Source organism: Lepidochelys kempii, chromosome 12, assembly GCF_965140265.1.
Source record: "Lepidochelys kempii isolate rLepKem1 chromosome 12, rLepKem1.hap2, whole genome shotgun sequence".
In the NCBI taxonomy this organism is placed as follows: Eukaryota; Metazoa; Chordata; order Testudines; family Cheloniidae; genus Lepidochelys; species Lepidochelys kempii.
The window spans coordinates 38,953,744-38,973,361 of NC_133267.1; the positions used below are offsets into that span (position 1 = coordinate 38,953,744).

Sequence of the window (19,618 nt, forward strand, 5' to 3'; positions counted from 1 at the left end):
AGAGCTAGCACTAGATGATGACGCAACAGAACAAAGCCACCTCCCTGTTGCTTTTTGAGTAGGAAACAGCAGTGAAGTGTGGCAGGTAAACCTGATCACATCTAGTCTGAACGTTAGTGCACACCTCTCTGGGGGTCTTGAGCATATCCCTTGTTCACCACTGCCCCCTGTTGGAGTTTTAAGGAAAACCAACATCCTAACTCTTTAAGTCACAGGATCAGATGAAAATCTCAGTTTTTACAAGTCGATCGCTCCCAGGTGCAGGGGAAAAAAAAAAAAAGCTGACGACTTTCAAAGGCAAATAAAGATCATGCTTTTGGACTACCTGGCTATTAGCAATGTTACTTCTATCAAAATGGAGATACTCAAACTCTCCTCCAGGATAAGACTGATGTCCAGTGCTCTATGCTAAGAACCTGAAACCAGGAGCTACTTTCACCACTCCTAATGAAAGACTGGATTGGTTTCACTGCAAAAAGTTTTCTTTATAGTGAGACAACTCCTCTTAGGTACCTATTTCTGTAAAATCCTAATGAAGAGAAGGCACTAGTTTTTACCTTGATGTAGTGGGTCAAGGGGGAAGAGACAGGGCTGGCCATAAGTAGCTCCACTAAGGCAAAAGCTACAGGGCTATGTACCATTAGGATTTTACAATCAAGTTAGCTATCTCAGGCCCTGAAGCCAGAGAGAGGGTACAGTCCGAGCCTTGCCTGACATCACAGTTTCTGGCACTGCATGGGGCCCAGCGCTGTGCTTTGGCAGTCGAAGAACATAAATGTGACAGTGCTGCAGCTGCTTTCCGTGGGTTTTTTGGGTGGAGCTTTATTTCTTCACTTCACAACAACTCTCCTGCCTTCACTGCCAAGTGTGCAGGAGGGGTACTGATTCTTACACAGGCTGGGTGTAAAAGTTAAACATCTTCTGGAGGCTTCCCAAAGAATTGTAATGTCCTATCTGGGGACTCTTAATACTACCTGGTTCTGAAGCTAGGAGCAAATTAACCCCAGTACTCCTATAGACCTAAGAAACTGAACATCTGATGTTTAAGGTTAACTACAAGTGCTTGGCTACACATCTGGTAAGCAAGCAGGCCGGGGGCACTGTAAAGGACACTTGGTCTGTAACTAGAGGGAGGCCCATACCACTCAACACTCACCCTTCAGAGCTAAACACAACTCAGGCTGTAGACAAGTTGTATAGTTTCAGCAGTGTCGCCCCACGGGTGGTTCTATCCAGTGGAGGGGGAGTATACAGTAACAAAAGCAGCCTACAATGAAACAAATGCCCAAACCCTCTCTACGGTTCCTACTCTTTAACTGCATGCCTATTTGATTTAATGTTGTACCTGGGCTGTTCTCCATGTATATGGTGCACTTTCACACACCTGCGGGGAAGCAAAGGTTTCCGTGCGCTCAAGGCACTGAATAACTAACTACCTTTCTTTACCTTGCAGAATCAGATATTAAGTATTACAGTTCTAGGAGGAGCAAGTCCCAAAGTTGGCTTCTCTAGCATCTTCCAGTGAGAGCTCAAAGAGCAAGGGTTGGGGAGGAATTCAGTAAGACCAGATATGAGGAACATATCTTAATGGTTCAGCTCAGCATGTAAAGCAATTGGGCTGGCCTAACTTCCAACCCTTTTGTATTTCACTGAACGTTGGTTTCTTGAAGAGAAATGGTCATAGAAATACACACCCCCTTCATCCTGCTACCACAATAGTTTTGAGAATTAAAAGGTCAATATTTATTTACTAATCAGCTACAGATTCCATTGAAGACAGCCATTACAAATATTAGTTACAATCCAAAGCATCCTCTCTCATCCATAGGGAGATTTGGGTACCCTGGCTCTGATTTTTAAGTGTTTGTGACAGAGTTGGATGTTACAGCTAGATCACACACTGCAATTAGGAGTCTTTTTTCTAAAAATCTGCCTATCAAACTTTCTCCACCCTAGTAACTAGAATGCTTTTAATATTAGACCTCATGCTAAAGCACGCAAAGTGAGCAAAGTTCCCCTTTCCCTTTCCTTTTTAGGTTGTGCCAATATTGGAGGGTATTTTGGAACAAGGAAGTTGATTGGAAGGGGCTGGGGGGAGGGGAGACAACAATATCAACCCAAGCTCAGTAACCTTTCAGTATGCTGGAACCTGAGGATAAAGGCAGAATTCAGGGAACTTTACTGTATATATAAGAAGGGGGCATGTAAAAAGTTGTATGTTTTACATGAGATAGGATGAGTGAGACATGCTGGGGACTTGCACCCATTTCTTATATTGAACAAGTCACCACCGCTCCATTAGCATTGCAAATTGAAGAATTCCAATGTGTACAGCTCCCAGGGTTGACAGAACAGCTGTAACCCAAGCATGTGGATACAGTAAAAGGGGCCATCATACAGATGTCCAATACCATGTTAGTTTTCAGGATCTAGAGAAACTGATTCCTCCCCTGATCACAAGTAAATCTCAAAGCCCTTCCTCATTTCTCACCAAACCCTCAGCAAAATCTAACATGAAATTGGAATGATATAAAGGCTTCTAAATGATATTTTAGATCGAAGGACAACTCCCCCCCACCCCACCCCCCAAAAAAACACACTACCTTTGGCTCTGTCAGTTTCCCCAGAATAAGGAGGCATAAACAGTGCAGCAAGTTTAGCAGAATTGAGCTGGAACAAGAGAGGCCTAACTGCCCTTGCTGTAATGGGGAGCAGCTTCCTCCTTTTTTAGAAGACAGAGGAGGGGACTGCTTGTTGTCTTCAAACAATTGATCAAGATAAGAAACAGCAGAAGATCTTCACCAAGAAGGCAACTGCAATCAGACCATAGCAATCTTCTCTGATCTGAAGCTCATTAGTCATATTGCAGCAGAGAGTAGACAGGGAACGGTTTCAGTTTTTCTGCCCCTTTCAGAGATTTTAACTCTATGACCACCGCACACTCTAGGACTTCAGCCTTCAGTTTCTTCATCAGCTCACAGGCTGCACACATGGTACCTGCACAACAGGGATGTTAAGCAGAGAGACAGACAATCACTCCAAGTATTACAAGCAGATAAGGCACACAGTCTTAGTTCCAACTTTAAGCTATCGTTAACTACATGGTTAGAAGCATGCAAACAGGTAACGTCCGATTTTCAGAAAGCATCACACAGCGCATTGCAAAGCCAAGAACAAGACAATGGGGGGAGGGATAGCTCAGTGGTTTGAGCATTGGCCTGCTAAACCCAGGGTTGTGAGTTCAATCCTTGAGGGGGCCATTTGGGATCTGGGGCAAAAATTGGGGATTGGTCCTGCTTTGAGCAGGGGGTTGGACTAGATGACCTCCTGAGGTCCCTTCCAACCCTGGTATTCCATGATTCTATGATTCCAACATGGCTTTTATTTTTTTAAGCCAAGCTGAACTCTAGTGGGCCTTAGGGCAGGGATTTCAGGTACTATAGTACAGTAATTCAGACACAGTATAAACCCCAGTTGGTTAACTGCTGCATCCCTCTCCCCATAAAGTCACAAGGACACTTTAACAAAGAGGTTCTGTCCTCTTCAAAGCAGCTTCAGCAGAGAGCACCCTGAGATAGAATGAGCAATACCAGTTACAGCACAGCTGCACATGGAGCAGACTTAACTAAGCGACTGCTCTTACCTCCAGTTGCAAGCAGGTCATCAATGAGGACCACTTTCTCTCCCGGTTCCACGGCATCACTCTGGATTTCAAGTTCAGCCTGCAGGATTGAAAAGGCAACTTTGTTCTAGTCTCACTTTATGGAGCACTGCTTTCAAAAATGTTAGTGTGTAGCAAAATGCAGACATTACATTCATCAGCAAGAATAAAATCCTGACTTTCAGCATCTACATATACAGGCCTTGAGCTAAAGGAGATCTTTAGAGTCCCAATCATGCATGCTAACACAGTGTATTCTATTCCTTTTGTTAGATAAGCTCTCCCAGAACAGCACCCCAGATGGGACTGGAACTCCTGTATGTAATACACTGGCCTAAGCGTGCATGATCAAGACTCCTATGGTTTTGGTGCAAACAGTCCCAGGTTTCAGCCCTATGGTGTCTACAGATAGGCAGCCAGCCATGGAAGCATCTTTTCTCTGTCCTCCAAGAGAGATGAACCCATTCTACATAAGGACTGACCCATGCAATGCTTATGACTACCACAGAACTTTGTACTATGCAAGGGAAGGCTTGCCTCAACAGTATTCACCTGCCAGATACTCCAGCAGCATTAGCTAGCTAGCTAAGGCAGAATTATTAAGCCTATGCTCTCTCTCTCTTACAATTAGGGCCAGGCATGAACCAGCTGCTGTGCAATAAGTGTTTCCTAATTTAAAACCATTAAAAAAAGAGCATTTTACTAGAACATTTACTCAAACAAGCAAGAGTGGGAAAAAGTAATGGATATCTTTGTGCAACGCCCCCTTCTTTCCTCTTCCCTGTTCCGCTGGCCTTTCTCCAGAAGCACAGGACTTGCTGTCAGTCCTTTAACTAGGTTCCTCTAAAAATCAGCAGCCATTAGTTTTTATGTTCAGTACTATTAATAATACGTACACTCAGATTCAAGCCCCATCTAATAGCTGTCTGAACAAAGTACCTTTTCTCCAAAGATCTCAGAATAGTTTGCAAAATTAACTCTCTGTTAAGCCTCACACCACCCCTATGAGGTAGGTATTAGTCACTGGGCACAACCAGAATGGAACTTGGAATGCCTGACTCCCACTGCTGTGTTCTCATCACCAGCCCCAGAAGGGCTACAGTGGTTGGGAAAATCTCTAGCACCAAATATTATTAGATGGGCTTCACCTCACCACCATCCTCATCCCCAAAGTAGCTCAGTGATTTCAACAAACAAGACATTAGCAATTACAGCAGTGTCCACCAGGTTCTCTTCTCGCTATTACCTGGCCATATTCAAGCGCGTATGAGACAGATTCTGTGGGACCCGGAAGCTTTCCCTTTTTTCGTATTAACACACAGCCAATCCCTAGTCTCTGTGCCAGAACTGGGCCAAAGAGGAAACCACGAGAATCCAGGCCTATGGGAAGCAGAGCAGCAAAAATACTGTTAAAGGGAAACGGTTCAGTTTTCACTCTCTCAGCAAATCTTCAATGTTTCTGTTATCTTCCTGTACTCAGGGAGCCTAGCAGCTATTTGTACTGATTTGCAATCACACCTACTTTGCATTGTATGTTTGTATTCACACAGAATTACTATGAAATGCAGCCCGGAACCGGGAGTTCCACATATATCACCACAGTATCTATGTTAGGAGCTCCCTCTATTAGTTTGTGAACTGGTTCTTGTCTGTACTGATAAGAAATTAAGTCTCAATATCAATTCAACTGTAGGGCCAGAAACTCAGTATCACATCAGGATGGGTTTATATCACAGCCACTAAGAACTGAATAGAGTCCACTAGACTCACTGACATTGGATTATTGTCAAATCACCCCTCTTCCATTCAGTACTTATTATTCTCAATATCCTTAAACAACGTGTTCGTTGGAATGGAACAGTTATCTCCATAAGGCACAGCTACAATTGGTCTGTAACCAGTCACTCTGAGACAAGTGGAAAAATGGAAACACAGCTTGTCTTTTTGCTATTTATATAACACTAGACCTGGCTTAAAGGCAAGTTATAGACTAAGGAAGACAGAGTAGTAATTAGAAAAAGGAGTACTTGTGGCACCTTAGAGACTAACCAATTTATTTGAGCATGAGCTTTCGTGAGCTACAGCTCACTTCATCGGATGCATGCTCAAATAAATTGGTTAGTCTCTAAGGTGCCACAAGTACTCCTTTTCTTTTTGCGAATACAGACTAACACGGCTGTTACTCTGAAACCTGAGAGTAGTAATTAACTTATATTGGCTAATTCACTGCTTACTGTTATTAAATCTTTTTAAATAAAGGAAATCATTGCCAAATGTTCATCGAGACGGTGTTTTCAACACTCAAAACAGCATGTCAGAAAACTACAGCACAAAAATAAAACCACCATCACACAAGTGTTACGTAGTTTGGTACAGAATAAAACGTTATGATAAACAGTCATAATGTTGCAATGCCATGATGTTCTACCATCTTTCCTGCCTCGTTAAAGTGGTTGTTTCTGACCTTTGCTTACCATGCAATCTCTGTATGGATGGACAGTAATGTTCTGTACTGTATTTTATAGAAGTTTCCCTAGCATTTATCATGATACCCACCCGCAATGAAGTCGATCTGTGGGTAGCGTGCCTTCAAATGAGCTTCCAAAAGATCAACCACAGTTCTGAAGGCTATAGGATCCTTTAGCAAAGGGGTGATATCACTAAAAACAGAAGAACAAAATGAGTTATCCCTGGAACCTGAAAGCTACATTACACAGATCAGAGCCCACAGTTTACCCGCTCCATGTTTAAGAAGCTTGGTTTCTACAAGTGGATTTGAGTCATCACTCCATTTCCAGGGGTTCATAATAGCTGCAAAAGAGGCTACCTACAAGATCTCTTGAAACAGTGGTTGGACTCAGCACTGAGTGAAGAAACATGTCCTATAGCTAGACAACTAGCAACTGCTGCTACGATTCCCTAAGCATTTGTATTCTAACCCTTTTTTCAGATGCTCAGACCTTTCCAAAGTGTTCACACTCCAGGCTGAGAATTTCCAGATGGTGACTATTTCTGAGGCAAAACAATTCAGATTTTTTGAAAATACGTGTGATGGAAAAATAACTTCTTATAATGAAATTCATACTTTTTTAATAAGCATGACACCGCTACAGAAAAAAAGCTGAAACAGCCCTCCTTAAGAAATGCCTTTGTTTGGGCATCTGCAAAGTGTTTTTTACTTGCCGAGATATAACCCACTGATATAACCCAGATATAAACCTGACCTATCTCAGCTACAGCTGATAAGGTGCTCAGGTAAGAACATGCTGGGAGAGAGTTTGGCCCGACTACAAAGCTACACACCAGTTCAGTTTCATAGAATGTGACTTTACTCCCATATGTAACTGCTGGCAGGACTAAGGCTTAACTTGGCTGCTCACTGACCAAGTGACTGCAGCAGCCTGCGGGTCATGGGCCGTACCCCTGAGCTCAGCTTCAGCGTACCGGGCAGAGGCTGCCTGCTTCAGAGCGTGCAGGGCAAAGGCCAGCGCAGACGAAGGACAAACCTAGGCAGGCCAAGCAGGTCTATCCCCAGCGCCAGGGCAGTAGGACTCTGCAGCTGCGCCATCCGTGTGCCAGGGCCAAACTTCACGCTGTGCCCTAGTGCGCATGCTGCATGAGTGTAATTGCACAGCGCTCCCCCCCCCCCGCAACCTGTCCTGCCCCCATGTCTCTCTATCACCCCCCCAGCCCCCCTTCGCTCCCTGACCCGCCCCCTCCCTCCTCAGCCCCCCCAGCCCCCCTTCGCTCCCTGACCCCCCCTCCCTCCCTCCTCACCCCTCAGCCCCCCATCGCTCCCTGACCCCCCCTCCCTCCCTCCTCACCCCCCCAGCCCCCCTTCGCTCCCTGACCCCCCCTCCCTCCCTCCTCACCCCCCCAGCCCCCCTTCGCTCCCTGACCCGCCCCCTCCCTCCTCAGCCCCCCCAGCCCCCTTCTCTCCCTGACCCGCCCCCTCCCTCCTCACCGCCCCAGCCCCCCTTCACTCCCTGACCCGCCCCCTCCCTCCTCAGCCCCCCCAGCCCCCCTTCGCTCCCTAATCCCCCCTCCCTCCTCACCCCCCCAGGCCCCCTTCGCTCCCTGACCCGCCCCCTCCCTCCTCACCCCCCCAGGCCCCCTTCGCTCCCTGACCCGCCCCTCCCTCCTCAGCCCCCCCAGCCCCCCTTCGCTCCCTGACCCCCCTCCCTCCCTCCTCAGCCCCCCCAACCCCCCTTCGCTCCCTGACCCCCCCCTCCCTCCCTCCTCAGCCCCCCCAACCCCCCTTCGCTCCCTGACCCCCCCCTCCCTCCCTTCTCACCCCCCAGCCCCCCTTCGCTCCCTGACCCGCCCCCTCCCTCCTCACCCCCCAGCCCCCCTTCGCTCCCTGACCCCCCCTCCCTCCCTAGCCCCCCAGCCCCCCGACCCCCCCTCCCTCCCTACCTTCTCACCCCCCAGCCCCCCTTCGCTCCCTGACCCCCCCTCCCTCCCTCCTCACCCCCCACCCCCCTTCGCTCCCTGACCCCCCCTCCCTCCCTCCTCACCCCCCAGCCCCCCTTCGCTCCCTGACCCGCCCCCTCCCTCCTCACCGCCCCAGCCCCCCTTCGCTCCCTGACCCCCCCTCCCTTCTCACCCCCCAGCCCCCCTTCCCTCCTGACCCGCCCCCTCCTCCCTCCCCTCCCAGCCCCGCTTCGCTCCCTGACCCGCCCCCTCCTCCCTCCCCCCCAGCCCCGCTTGGCTCCCTGACCCGCCCCCTCCCTCCTCAGCCCCCCCAGCCCCCCTTCGCTCCCCGATCCCCCCTCCCTCCTCACCCCCCAGCCCCCCTTCGCTCCCTGACCCGCCCCCTCCCTCCTCACCCCCCCAGCCCCCCTTCGCTCCCTGACCTGCCCCCTCCCTCCTCACCCCCCCAGCCCCCCTTCGCTCCCTGACCCGCCCCCTCCCTCCTCAGCCCCCCCAGCCCTCCTTCGCTCCCTGACCCGCCCCCTCCCTCCTCACCGCCCCAGCCCCCCTTCGCTCCCTGACCCGCCCCCTCCCTCCTCACCGCCCCAGCCCCCCTTCCCTCCTGACCCCCCCTCCCTCTCTCCTCACCCCCCCGCCCCCCTTCGCTCCCTGACCCCCCCTCCCTCCCTCCCTCCCTCCCTCCCTCCTCACCCCCCAGCCCCCCTTCGCTCCCTGACCCGCCCCCTCCCTCCTCACCCCCCAGCCCCCCTTCGCTCCCTGACCCCCCCTCCCTCCCTCCTCACCCCCCAGCCCCCCTTTCCTCCTGACCCGCCCCCTCCTCCCTCCCCTCCCAGCCCCGCTTCGCTCCCTGACCCGCCCCCTCCTCCCTCCCCCCCAGCCCTGCTTGGCTCCCTGACCCGCCCCCTCCCTCCTCAGCCCCCCCAGCCCCCCTTCGCTCCCCGATCCCCCCTCCCTCCTCACCCCCCAGCCCCCCTTCGCTCCCTGACCCGCCCCCTCCCTCCTCACCCCCCCAGCCCCCCTTCGCTCCCTGACCCGCCCCCTCCCTCCTCACCCCCCCAGCCCCCCTTCGCTCCCTGACCCGCCCCCTCCCTCCTCAGCCCCCCCAGCCCTCCTTCGCTCCCTGACCCGCCCCCTCCCTCCTCACCGCCCCAGCCCCCCTTCGCTCCCTGACCCGCCCCCTCCCTCCTCACCGCCCCAGCCCCCCTTCGCTCCCTGACCCGCCCCCTCCCTCCTCACCGCCCCAGCCCCCCTTCCCTCCTGACCCCCCCTCCCTCTCTCCTCAGCCCCCCCAGCCCTCCTTCGCTCCCTGACCCGCCCCCTCCCTCCTCACCCCCCCAGCCCTCCTTCGCTCCCTGACCCGCCCCCTCCCTCCTCACCCCCCGCCCCCCTTCGCTCTCTGACCCCCCCTCCCTCCTCACCCTCCGCCCCCCTTCGCTCCCTGACCCCCCCTCCCTCCTCACCCCCCGCCCCCCCTCCTCACCCCCCCAGCCCCCCTTCGCTCCCTGACCCGCCCCCTCCCTCCTCACCCCCCAGCCCCCCTTCGCTCCCTGACCCGCCCCCTCCCTCCTCAGCCCCCCCCGCCCCCCTTCGCTCCCTGACCCGCCCCCCAAGCCCCCTCACCGGAAGAGCACCCCGGGGCAGGGGAAGTCCGGGAAGGGCCGGACCCGCTCCTCCAGCAGGCGCCGCCGCGCGCCCAGCTCCCCGCTCATGCCGCCGCGCGCACCGCCAGCACTGCGCAGGCGCCCCTCGGCCGGCCTAGCGCCTCGCGCTGCTCTGGGGGAGGAGGCGGAAGGGTGCGGGGGAAACCATGGCTGGAGGCGGAGGGGGGGGGAATGCGGGGGAAACCATGGCAGCTGGAAAGGGGGGAAGCGTGTATGTGTGGGGAGGGGGGGAGCCAGGGCAGCTGGAAAGGGGTCGAGAGGAAGCTAGGGGGCTGTTACTGGTGGTATGCCCCATGCCATCAGCACCTGCCCTCCCCGTGGCATCATGGGTTCACATCCGCGGGTGCCCCATGACAACGTCCCCGGGGTGTCACCTTCCACCATGGCCACCCACAGCAGCCGGGCTGACACCTGACGTCATCATGCGGTCACAGCAGCTGTGAGGTCATCGCGGCCGCACTAGGACGTCACGCCCAGCCCCTCCCTGCACCGCCATGATACCAGCACTAGGCTAGCATTCTGGTGATGTCACACGCAGTGACCTCATGACACTGATCCCGTGCCACGTCACCGGCCTGCCACGAGGCGCTGTCCCCCGTGAGGCCACGCTGCTGCCCGCCCCTGCCGAGACGCAGAGTCTCCGAGAGGAGTCGGAATTTGGTTTATAGGTCTGCCTGAAAAAAAAAAAAAAATCAGAAAAAAGAAAAAAAGTTACCAGTTATCAAGCTCAGGATGACACGTCACTTTCGCCCTCTGGCAAAAGCCAGCTGTAGTTATTCAGTACCAAGCAAACCCATTCCCTGTTCTGCCAGAGGCTCACCCCCGCTACATCGCTCACCCTCTCCAATGCTTGATAAAATAGGTGACTGTCACAGCACGACCTGAACATTAAGCACAGACTAGTACATCCTGGAGTATGTATTTTGTATCAGTTAAAACCTGGTGCTTCATTTGCGTAAACTGGGGGGAAAAAATCAAGTAGAAAGTGTGAGGATGCTCAGTTCTTTAAAAAAGGGAAGGAGGAGGATCCTGGGAACTACAGGCCAGTCAGGCTCACCTCAGTCCCTGGAAAAATCATGGAGCAGGTCCTCAAGGAATCAATTCTGAAGCACTTAGAGGAGAGGAAAGTGATCAGGAACAGCCAGCATGGATTCACCAAGGGCAAGTCATGCTTGACTAATCTAATTGCCTTCTATGACGAGATAACTGGCTCTGTGGATGAAGGGAAAGCGGTGGACGTGTTGTTCCTTGACTTTAGCAAAGCTTTTGACACGGTCTCCCACAGCATTCTTGCCAGCAAGTTAAAGAAGTATGGGCTGGATGAATGGACTATAAGGTGGATAGAAAGCTGGCTAGATTGTTGGGCTCAAAGGGTAGTGATCAATGGCTCCATGTCTAGTTGGCAGCCGGTATCAAGTGGAGTGACCCAAGGGTCGGTCATGGGGCCGGTTTTTGTTCAATATTTTCATAAATGGTCTGGAGGATGGTGTGGATTGCGCTCTCAGCAAATTTGCAGATGACACTAAACTAGGAGGAGTGGTAGATACGCTGGAGGGCAGGGATAGGATACAGAGGGACCTAGACAAATTGGAGGATTGGGCCAAAAGAAATCTGATGAGGTTCAACAAGGACAAGTGCAGAGTTCTGCACTTAGGATGGAAGAATCCAATGCACCGCTACAGACTAGGGACCAACTGTCTAGGCAGCAGTTCTGCAGAAAAGGACCTAGGGGTTACAGTGGATGAGAAGCTAGATATGAGTCAACAGTGTGCCCTTGTTGCCAAAGGCATTTTGGGATGTATAAGTAGGGGCATTGCCAGCAGATCGAGGGACGTGATCGTTCCCCTCTATTCGACATTGGTGAAGCCTCATCTGGAGTACTGTGTCCAGTTTTAGGCCCCACACTACAAGAAGGATGTGGAAAAATTGGAAAGAGTCCAGCGGACGGCAACAAAAATGATTAGGGGATTGGAACACATGACTTATGAGGAGAGGCTGAGGGAACTGGGGATGTTTAGTCTATGGAAGAGAAGGATGAGGGGGGATTTGATAGCTGCTTTCAACTACCTGAAAGGGGGTTCCAAAGAGGATGGCTTTAGACTGTTCTCAGTGGCAGCAGATGACAGAACAAGGAGTAATGGTCTCAAGTTGCAGTGAGGGAGATTTAAGTTGGATATTAGGAAAAACTTTTTCATTAGGAGGGTGGTGAAACAGTGGAATGCGTTACCTAGGGAGGTGGTGGAATCTCCTTCCTTCGAAGTTTTTAAGATCAGGCTTGACGAAGCCCTGGCTGGGATGATTTAATTGGGGATTGGTCCTGCTTTGAGCAGGGGGTTGGACTAGATGACCTCCTGAGGTCCCTTCCAACACTGATATTCTATGATTCTATTCTGGACTAATGGCTTGTGATGCTGGCAGGCCAGATGCCAGCTCTTGTAAAGGTTGCAGGCATTAGCTAAGAACTGACAAACTCATAGCTGGTGCCCAGATCAGGTCACTGAATGCATCCGCTGAAGTGAGCTGTAGCTCACGAAAGCTTATGCTCAAATAAATTGGTTAGTCTCTAGGTGCCACAAGTCCTGTTCTTCATGCATTAGTGTTGCTCGAAATAGGTATTAGTTTTATAAGAACATATTTAGTGTTTAGACTGTATAGAATGTTTGTAAGTTGCAGCATGCATTAATCTTATTTGTAATGTCTGTATTTTACCAGGCTATAAGGAAATATATAAGTTTTGCTTGATAACTTTGAAAATGTTTGTTCTAAATGTGTGAACTCAGATGGGAAGAGTGTTTCCCCCTGCCAGAAGAACTACCAAAATCAGAGGGGCCATCAAGGAGCATCGCAATACAAAGGATTGGTGAATGGCCCTATCACACCTTGGAAATGCTACACGCAAGGAAGTTCATCCTATGGACTTGGAGGCTGAATGAAGGAAATAAAACAGACACACAGGAAAATTTTCCATATCTTTGTTGTTGAACAGGGCTAGAGACACTAAACTGCAGCGAGAGATCTCCGTGGGTTACCCCTGGTCTGCCCTGAAAGACAGATCACTACAACTCTGGCACTCTTCAGATTTAGATTGCAACTCCTCTGTGTACACGTTTGCATGCTTTAACCTGTAAATAATTCTCATTTCTTTTTCCTAGTTAATAAATCTTTTATGTTAGTTTATTACAGGATTGGCTAGAGGTGTGGTCTTTGGTGTGAGATCTAAGATACAAAATGATCTGGGGTAAGTGACTGGCCTCTTGGGCCTGGGAGCAACCTGAATATTTTGTGATTTTTGGTGTAAGTGACCATTTATCATTTATCACTAAGTCTAGCTTGCCTGGCTGGCAAGCTAGACTGGAGAATCTAAGGGGACCGTCTGTGACTCCATGGTAAGACTGTTACAGGGATCCAGAAGTTCACATTTGTCACCAACAGTTTGGAATTTTTGCCCTGCCTCTTGGCAGTCTGCCCTGAGATTGGTACTCACTGTAGTGAGCCACTCCAAATAGCTTGACATGATTCAGCACAGCAACTGTTATCAGCCCATCACAGGGCAGAGCATCTTGACAGACTTTTAACTCCTGTTTCTTCTGCAGCACCTTCAAACATCAGTTAACTAATACAAAGAACATATTAGGCAAGAGACTTACAGCTGAAGTGTTTAGAGATTTCCTATTGTACGGACAACAAACCTATTGAATGGCCAAAAGATGGTCCCTGGGCAGCCTAGAGCAATGACGGGTCCTAGTAGGCATGGCTCCCTTGCTGATCCTAACTTGCCATCATCTTTGCAGCCTTAGGCAAGTCCCACACTTTAAAAAACACACAATATCTATGGCGTATGTTGTCCATGTAACAGAAAATACTACAAGTGTGCAGCTGTACAACAGAGAGCTGAGCAACAGCAATCCTATTGAATTCCCAGGAGCAGGTGGGTGCAAGCCGCCTGCAACATTAGAAGGCCCCTCACTCAGCCTAAAGGGAGGAGCCCCTAAACCCAGGGTTCAAGTAAAGGTGGGGAACAACAAATAATTAAACAGGGACAGGAATGAAGGTCACAGGGTCAAAAGCAGGGAGCCAGAGGGGGACACCAAACAGAGCACCCAGGACAGGGCCATCTTGGCCAGTGCCAGGAAGGGGATGAGGAGGAGGTCCCGTGACTCTGTGGGGCCATGGATGGGGTGCGCATAGAGTAGGTGGTGTGGGGAGAAGTGCAGCCAGAACCTCAGGAGAAAGTTCTGTAGGAGCCAGAAAAGGGGCTGCAGCCTGGCGCACTCGAGGTCGACGTGTGCCAGGGTCTCCCCCATGCCACAAAAGGGGCAGGTGTCGGGGAGGAGGCTGAACCGCCCCATGTACACGCCCGTGCTCGCAGCTCCGTGAAGGAGCCGCCAACCGGTATCCCCGGCAGGCTGCAGGACCAGGGCAGAATACAGACTGGCCTACTGGGGCTGCTCACCCTGCACAGATGGCGGGAGGTCCCGCCCCTTGGTGTCGGGGTGGGTCATGAGGGTGAGAAAGTGAAAGGCATGGAGCATGAGAACGTACAGCTGTGTTCTACGTGTGGTTCAGAAACAAACTGGCTGCAGGTCATGCAGGGGGAGCGGCCAGGGGAAGGAGGACTCATGGGGCAGAGGCCCGATGACAAGATCCAGAGGGCCAGGCGTGAAGGACAGGCAGGGAACTTCCTCCCACAAGACCCACCCAAGGAAAGCCCGAGGGGTGGGTGGTAAGGCTGCCCTCTCCTCCTGGAATATGTGCCAGGGAACATGAAGGGTGGAAAGCCTCATGTGTCGGCCAAGCCCCAGGGGACCCCCCTCAGTCATAGACCAAGAGGTCTCCAATCTGGGTGGTACCTGCCAGGACCAACCTCTGGCACACCAAGGAGGACTCCACCACCTACACACCAAGTTGGGGGTTGTATAGCAGGGACTCTGCCAGGATGTGAGGGTCACAGGGTCAAAAGCAGGGAGCCAGAGGGAGACACTGAGCAGAGAACCCAGCTCTGCACTGCTCCCCCTTCTTCCCACAACGAAAGCAACGACCACCACAGGCCCAGGAGGTAACCAAGATGGTATAGTCACTCAGTCCAGCAGCAGCAGCTCTATCTTCCTCCTCCGCGATGTCAGCAACAGCAGCAGGGCTCCCAGGCAGCAGCCAGTGAGGCAGGAAGAGGATCCTGTCCGGGCGGGGTTATGACACTGGGTAACGGCAATTGGACCAGAGCGCTGATCACTGCAACTCCAGTTAGTTTCCCAGAGTGCACCTGACTATGGGACCTGTGCTCGACTGATAGACAGAGATGGGCTGGAGAAGGCTAATTATCTCATTAGCCCAGCTGGCACAAGAAGGAAGTGTAAAAGGACTGAGAAGCAGCTGGGGGGTGTGCCATGAGTAAGAGACCGCTCCTTGGTCAGGAACGGAGGGCTTGATTCCACGTTACTGTTGGGATGCTTAGTCTGCAAAGGGGGCGGAGGGTATAAATAAATCGCACAAGGGGTTTTACTGGAAGGTCTCCATGCCGTTTGTGGGCTAGCCAGTAGGTTAGGAGCGAGTCAGCCCTGGCCCAAGCTGGCTATTTATGACCAATCAAATGAAAGCAGGCTGGAGTAGACCTGCTGTAGAAATGCGGGGGTTGCATGGACTTCATTCACAGCTGTAGCAATATCAGTGGTTGTCAATTAACCCAAGAGTCATGTGACTTGCTATCTAGACTCTGCAGTTTGCTATGGCCCAATTGCCTTCTGGTATGTATCTCTAAAGAAAAGGGTGTTTGTTTTTCACAGCCCTTGCTGCTTTCATATCCCATGGGCAGTAGTCCCATTTTGCAGGGAAGTGGAAATCAGGGTGTGCCTACTCAGGAAGTGCAGCCTACAGGAAAGAATGGCATGGTGATTCATGACTAGGGCCACGATGAATTCAGACACACAGCGCATAGCCTGCACCTGGCTTTGGTTTGTCTTCATCCTGCTCCTATACGACTTCACCCTCAATATGGGTAGATGACTGCTCAAAGAGAAGTCAGATGTTCTTGGTGCAATCCCCCAGGAGATGTGTACCACATACTGCAGGCTACATGGCTGTATTTCCTACCTATTCCATACACGGAGGGATATGGACCCGCTTTGGCAAAGTGACAAAAAGACACCTGTTTTAATGAGCGCCTGGCATTAAGTGTAAGCCTGGAGGAAGTTGAAGGTCAGTGCAAAGGTTGTCACTTCTCAGGGATTTATGTTTCGTAGAAAGCACTCTATGGAGAGAGAGAGAGACAGACAACAGCAGGAGAAGGTCAGTGTGGGTTATTTTCATAGCAGTTCCCATTAGGAATAGGACTTTCCCCAAGTCAAATTAGCTTATCTGCCACCAGCAAATCCTTTATGCAACAGCTGGCCCAAGTCAACGAGCCCTTCAACAACTGAAGAAACAAACACAGATCAAGCACATAACTTTACATTGGAACAGAGTCTTTTCGGCTCTCTTGTTAATTCCTCTAGGTGGATCAGAAGAGTTTGTTTTGCTGCTTTATCAACTGAAGTACAGTGCAGTCAGCTATTCCAGCATCTTGGCTGCTTTCTCAGCAGAAAGAAATTATTCAGGTAATTTTCCTGCCCACCAGGGATAGCCAACTGGCTAGGAAGTGGGAGCTCCACATTGCAATGTACCATCAATCCAAGGTTAAATCATCTCCGTCGTCCTCCATTCATCATTGATGGATCTGTGACCCCAGAGCACAAGTTTTACTTTTCACCATCCTCTCCTATTTAGGCTACCTCTCCTTTTTTCTTTGAAACCCTCTCATGTTATCTGCAAAAGCTCTGCTAGCATTGATAACACGAGGCACCATGCCACTTTGCCAAGTGGGCATCCCCATGACGCTCTGCCATTTTCTCCTAGAGAAGCAGAAGTCTCACACGCCCTGTGCTGCAGGGGCCTCTTAGGAGCCCTTTGTTAGGATTCTACCCGCAATCCGAAGGGAGGAGGATTTTCATGCCTCAGAGAGACTCAGGTCCCTCCCCGGATAATGCTAGATCAGCCCTGCCAGAGAGCTGATAAACATACTTTTGAAAAACAATGTTTCTGCCCTTTGCCATGCCCCAGATCGCACCATGTCAGATACCTTAAAAATCAAAGTGCCCCAACCCCTACAAGCTCTTCCCCCCTCTATTCCTCCATTTCAAAGGAGACAAGATGAACACTGCTCTAGCAGCCAATAGATTGGGTTTTGGTATCTAATGCTTCCCCCCACCCTTGCAACTAGTTAATAACTTTTAAGGAAGAATGAGGGGGGATGGGCAGTGAGAGTCTCATCTGAAAAGAATTTGCCTAAGACAAATTTTCTCCTGCCAGTGTGAGCCAGGCAGAGACCTCTCCACGGGTGAGGCATTCATGCCAAACTGCTTCTAGTTCTGGACTATCACTAGTGAGATCTGGACCACCTAGTCTGACTAGACAAGCTAGGGAGACTGAGATGGACTGTGTCTCCTCCTTAAGTCAAGAAATACTTGGGATGTTATATGGCTAACCCTGGAAAGACTATGTTCCATGTGACTGCAATCACTACTAACCTCTGTAGTTAATCATTTGATATAATTATATAGTTGTGTGATTGATTATATCTAAATTAACTGCAAGGATAGATGAATATATGAATACATAATACAATCAATGTGTGGTTAATAAGTTTAAGTCGTAGGATAAGTAAGGTAAAGCATCAACCTAAGGCCTACATGCTTTAGGTCAGTAAGAGATTTAGCTTGGCCATTGAAGGTCTCAGGCCTGGAAGAGGTTGACATGACAAGTTGGCTGAGGGATAACCCTGGGCCAGTAAGATTCTGAAATACAGTAATAGATGTATGAGTTTCTGATGTCCTGGGAAACAGGCCTCAATGTACCAGTTAATACCGCAAGATGCCCTGTAGTAACTTTTCAAAGAATTCTGTAATAACCTCAATTTACCATAGTAACTCGTGTATGTTAATGAGAATAAGGAAAGCTGAAGAGGGAAGAGAAGACTGAGAGGGGACATAACAGTTTTCAAGTACATAAAAGGTTGTTACAAGGAGAAGGGAGACAAATGATTCTCCTTAACCTCTGAGGATAGGAAAAGAAGCAATGGGCTTAAATTGCAACAAGGGTGGTTTAGATTGGACATTAGGAAAAACTTCCTGTCAGGGTGGTTAAACACTGGAACAAATTGCCTAGGAAGGTTGTGGAATCTCCATCAATGGAGATTTTTAAGAGGTTGGACAAACACCTGCCAGGAACGGTCTAGATAATACTTAGTCCTGCCATGAGTGCAGGGGTCTGGACTAGATGACCTCTCGAGGTCCCTTCCATCCCTATGATTTTAAGTGAAGGGGATAACCTATGAGAAACAGTCCATGCCTAAGTTAATAAAGTGTGGAAGAAAAAGGGGTGATACTCTGATTCACAAGCATAGCGGGCGTAAGAGTAACAAGATAAAACGTGTAGTCCAGCCCGAGTGTGGAGGGAAGCACATCGGGGACACCCAAAAGGAAGGCCATCTGACGATCTTTTTACCCATCTCGATGTTTCCCTAGGGGATGAGAGTATGAAATCATTGATGCTGGACATCTCCTTGTTTCTCTCTATCTCTGTATATGTTTCAGTAGTTGGGGCATTGTTCATCTGCTTAATTAAATGGTCAATAAGAGGATGTTTGATAACCTGTGACCACATGTCATACACTCACAGTTCCTCATGGACTCCTAGAGTCTCTACACGTAATGGAATTCCTAAAGGTGATTCTCACTCTACTGATCCAGATACTGTAGGTGTTCTGGAGGCCGAACCCTTAGCACAAGTCACTGTGGTTTAAGATCCCCATTAGTACTACCAACCCAAACATACCAAATTAACCAGGCTACACCTCACTCACAGGGGTTCTGGGAAGTTGAATTAGTTAAGCCTGTAAAAAGTGCTTTGAGATCCTGATGTGAGAAGTATTATATACACACATGTCTATAAGACATTGATATCTAACTTTAATCTGATTAACTACTCATTGGTAGAAGGAAAACGTTTCATTTCACTAAGGATTTCAAGCTTTGGAAATCTGGCTTCATTCCACAAACCCCTCCTTCATAATCAAAATATTTCATTTCAATTTTTTGAAATTTAGAATTATAACACAAAATAAAGTTTTGAAAATGTCCTTTCAGAACAAAAAACTGAAATGTTTCCTTCCAAATATGTTGGAAACTGATTCAACATTGTCAAAACTTTTCCCTGGTTTTCTTCTGAAAAGAAATTCCAGTGAAATCCACCAGACTTCGCCAAAGGTTTAGATTTTGATGGAAACACATATTCTGCTGGAATCTGCTTTGGTATTGGATAATTAGGAAGGTTTCTGTAATAAAGTCAAATGCACCATAGTCTAATGCTGAAAGTTTACTGTTAGCCATAAATCCATGACTGCTTAGACTTTTCATGACATAGGGTCCAATCCAGAGCCTCCTACTGGCTTCCTTATGCTCCCTAGCTGGCCTAGTCATTGAAAATGGGTTTTTGAGAGTGATCCAGAACTGGCGGATTTGGCACAAATGCCTCAAATCACATCTCCCTGTGCTTATAGCCTGTATCCCTTTCAATGGAGGACTCTCATTCCCATCCAACCTAGATATCACCCAGAAGGGTATTAACTGATTCCAGGGAGATAAAATGCACTGAAAGCCAAAAGCCACCTGCTGACTTGGCTCTCTCTCAGGGAGTGTGACTGATTTCACATTTCTTCTCTCCTAAAAGGTGACAGATTCCTGCCTGGAAATCTACCTTCTTATGGAATTATTTAAAAAAAATATTTATAGGATTTTAACTAGATCTTGAAGAAGGAATAAATATAAACCAC

At 49.8% G+C, this 19,618-nt stretch overlaps 2 protein-coding genes across 8 annotated transcripts in view; both read right to left on the reverse strand.

Moving 5' to 3' along the window:
• Nucleotides 1-1,719: 1,719 nt before the first annotated feature.
• On the reverse strand, nt 1,720-10,410 carry APRT (adenine phosphoribosyltransferase). Of its 2 annotated transcripts, none has more exons than XM_073308212.1 (5): nt 10,131-10,410; nt 6,218-6,321; nt 4,908-5,041; nt 3,644-3,722; nt 1,720-2,997 (listed from the first exon to the last, which is right to left on the reverse strand). In XM_073308212.1, exons 1-5 carry the CDS (start codon nt 10,178-10,180, stop codon nt 2,855-2,857), a joined length of 510 nt encoding a protein of 169 aa, XP_073164313.1. In that variant the 5' UTR covers nt 10,181-10,410; the 3' UTR covers nt 1,720-2,854. The 2 variants fall into 2 exon arrangements, with proteins under 2 accessions (XP_073164313.1, XP_073164312.1); XM_073308211.1 differs by lacking the exon at nt 10,131-10,410 and adding an exon at nt 9,716-9,849.
• Nucleotides 10,411-10,435: 25 nt separating this feature from the next.
• GALNS (galactosamine (N-acetyl)-6-sulfatase) overlaps nt 10,436-19,618 on the reverse strand; it is a 78,933-nt gene continuing 69,750 nt past the window's right edge. For 3 of the 6 annotated variants that reach the window (XM_073308194.1, XM_073308203.1, XM_073308205.1), the window contains one exon: nt 15,875-16,000. The gene's annotated coding sequence lies outside the window, so the exon portion shown is untranslated. Of the gene's footprint in view, nt 16,001-16,103; nt 16,466-19,618 lie in introns of those variants that run through there. The other 3 variants (XM_073308199.1, XM_073308198.1, XM_073308197.1) reach the window with 2 other exon arrangements.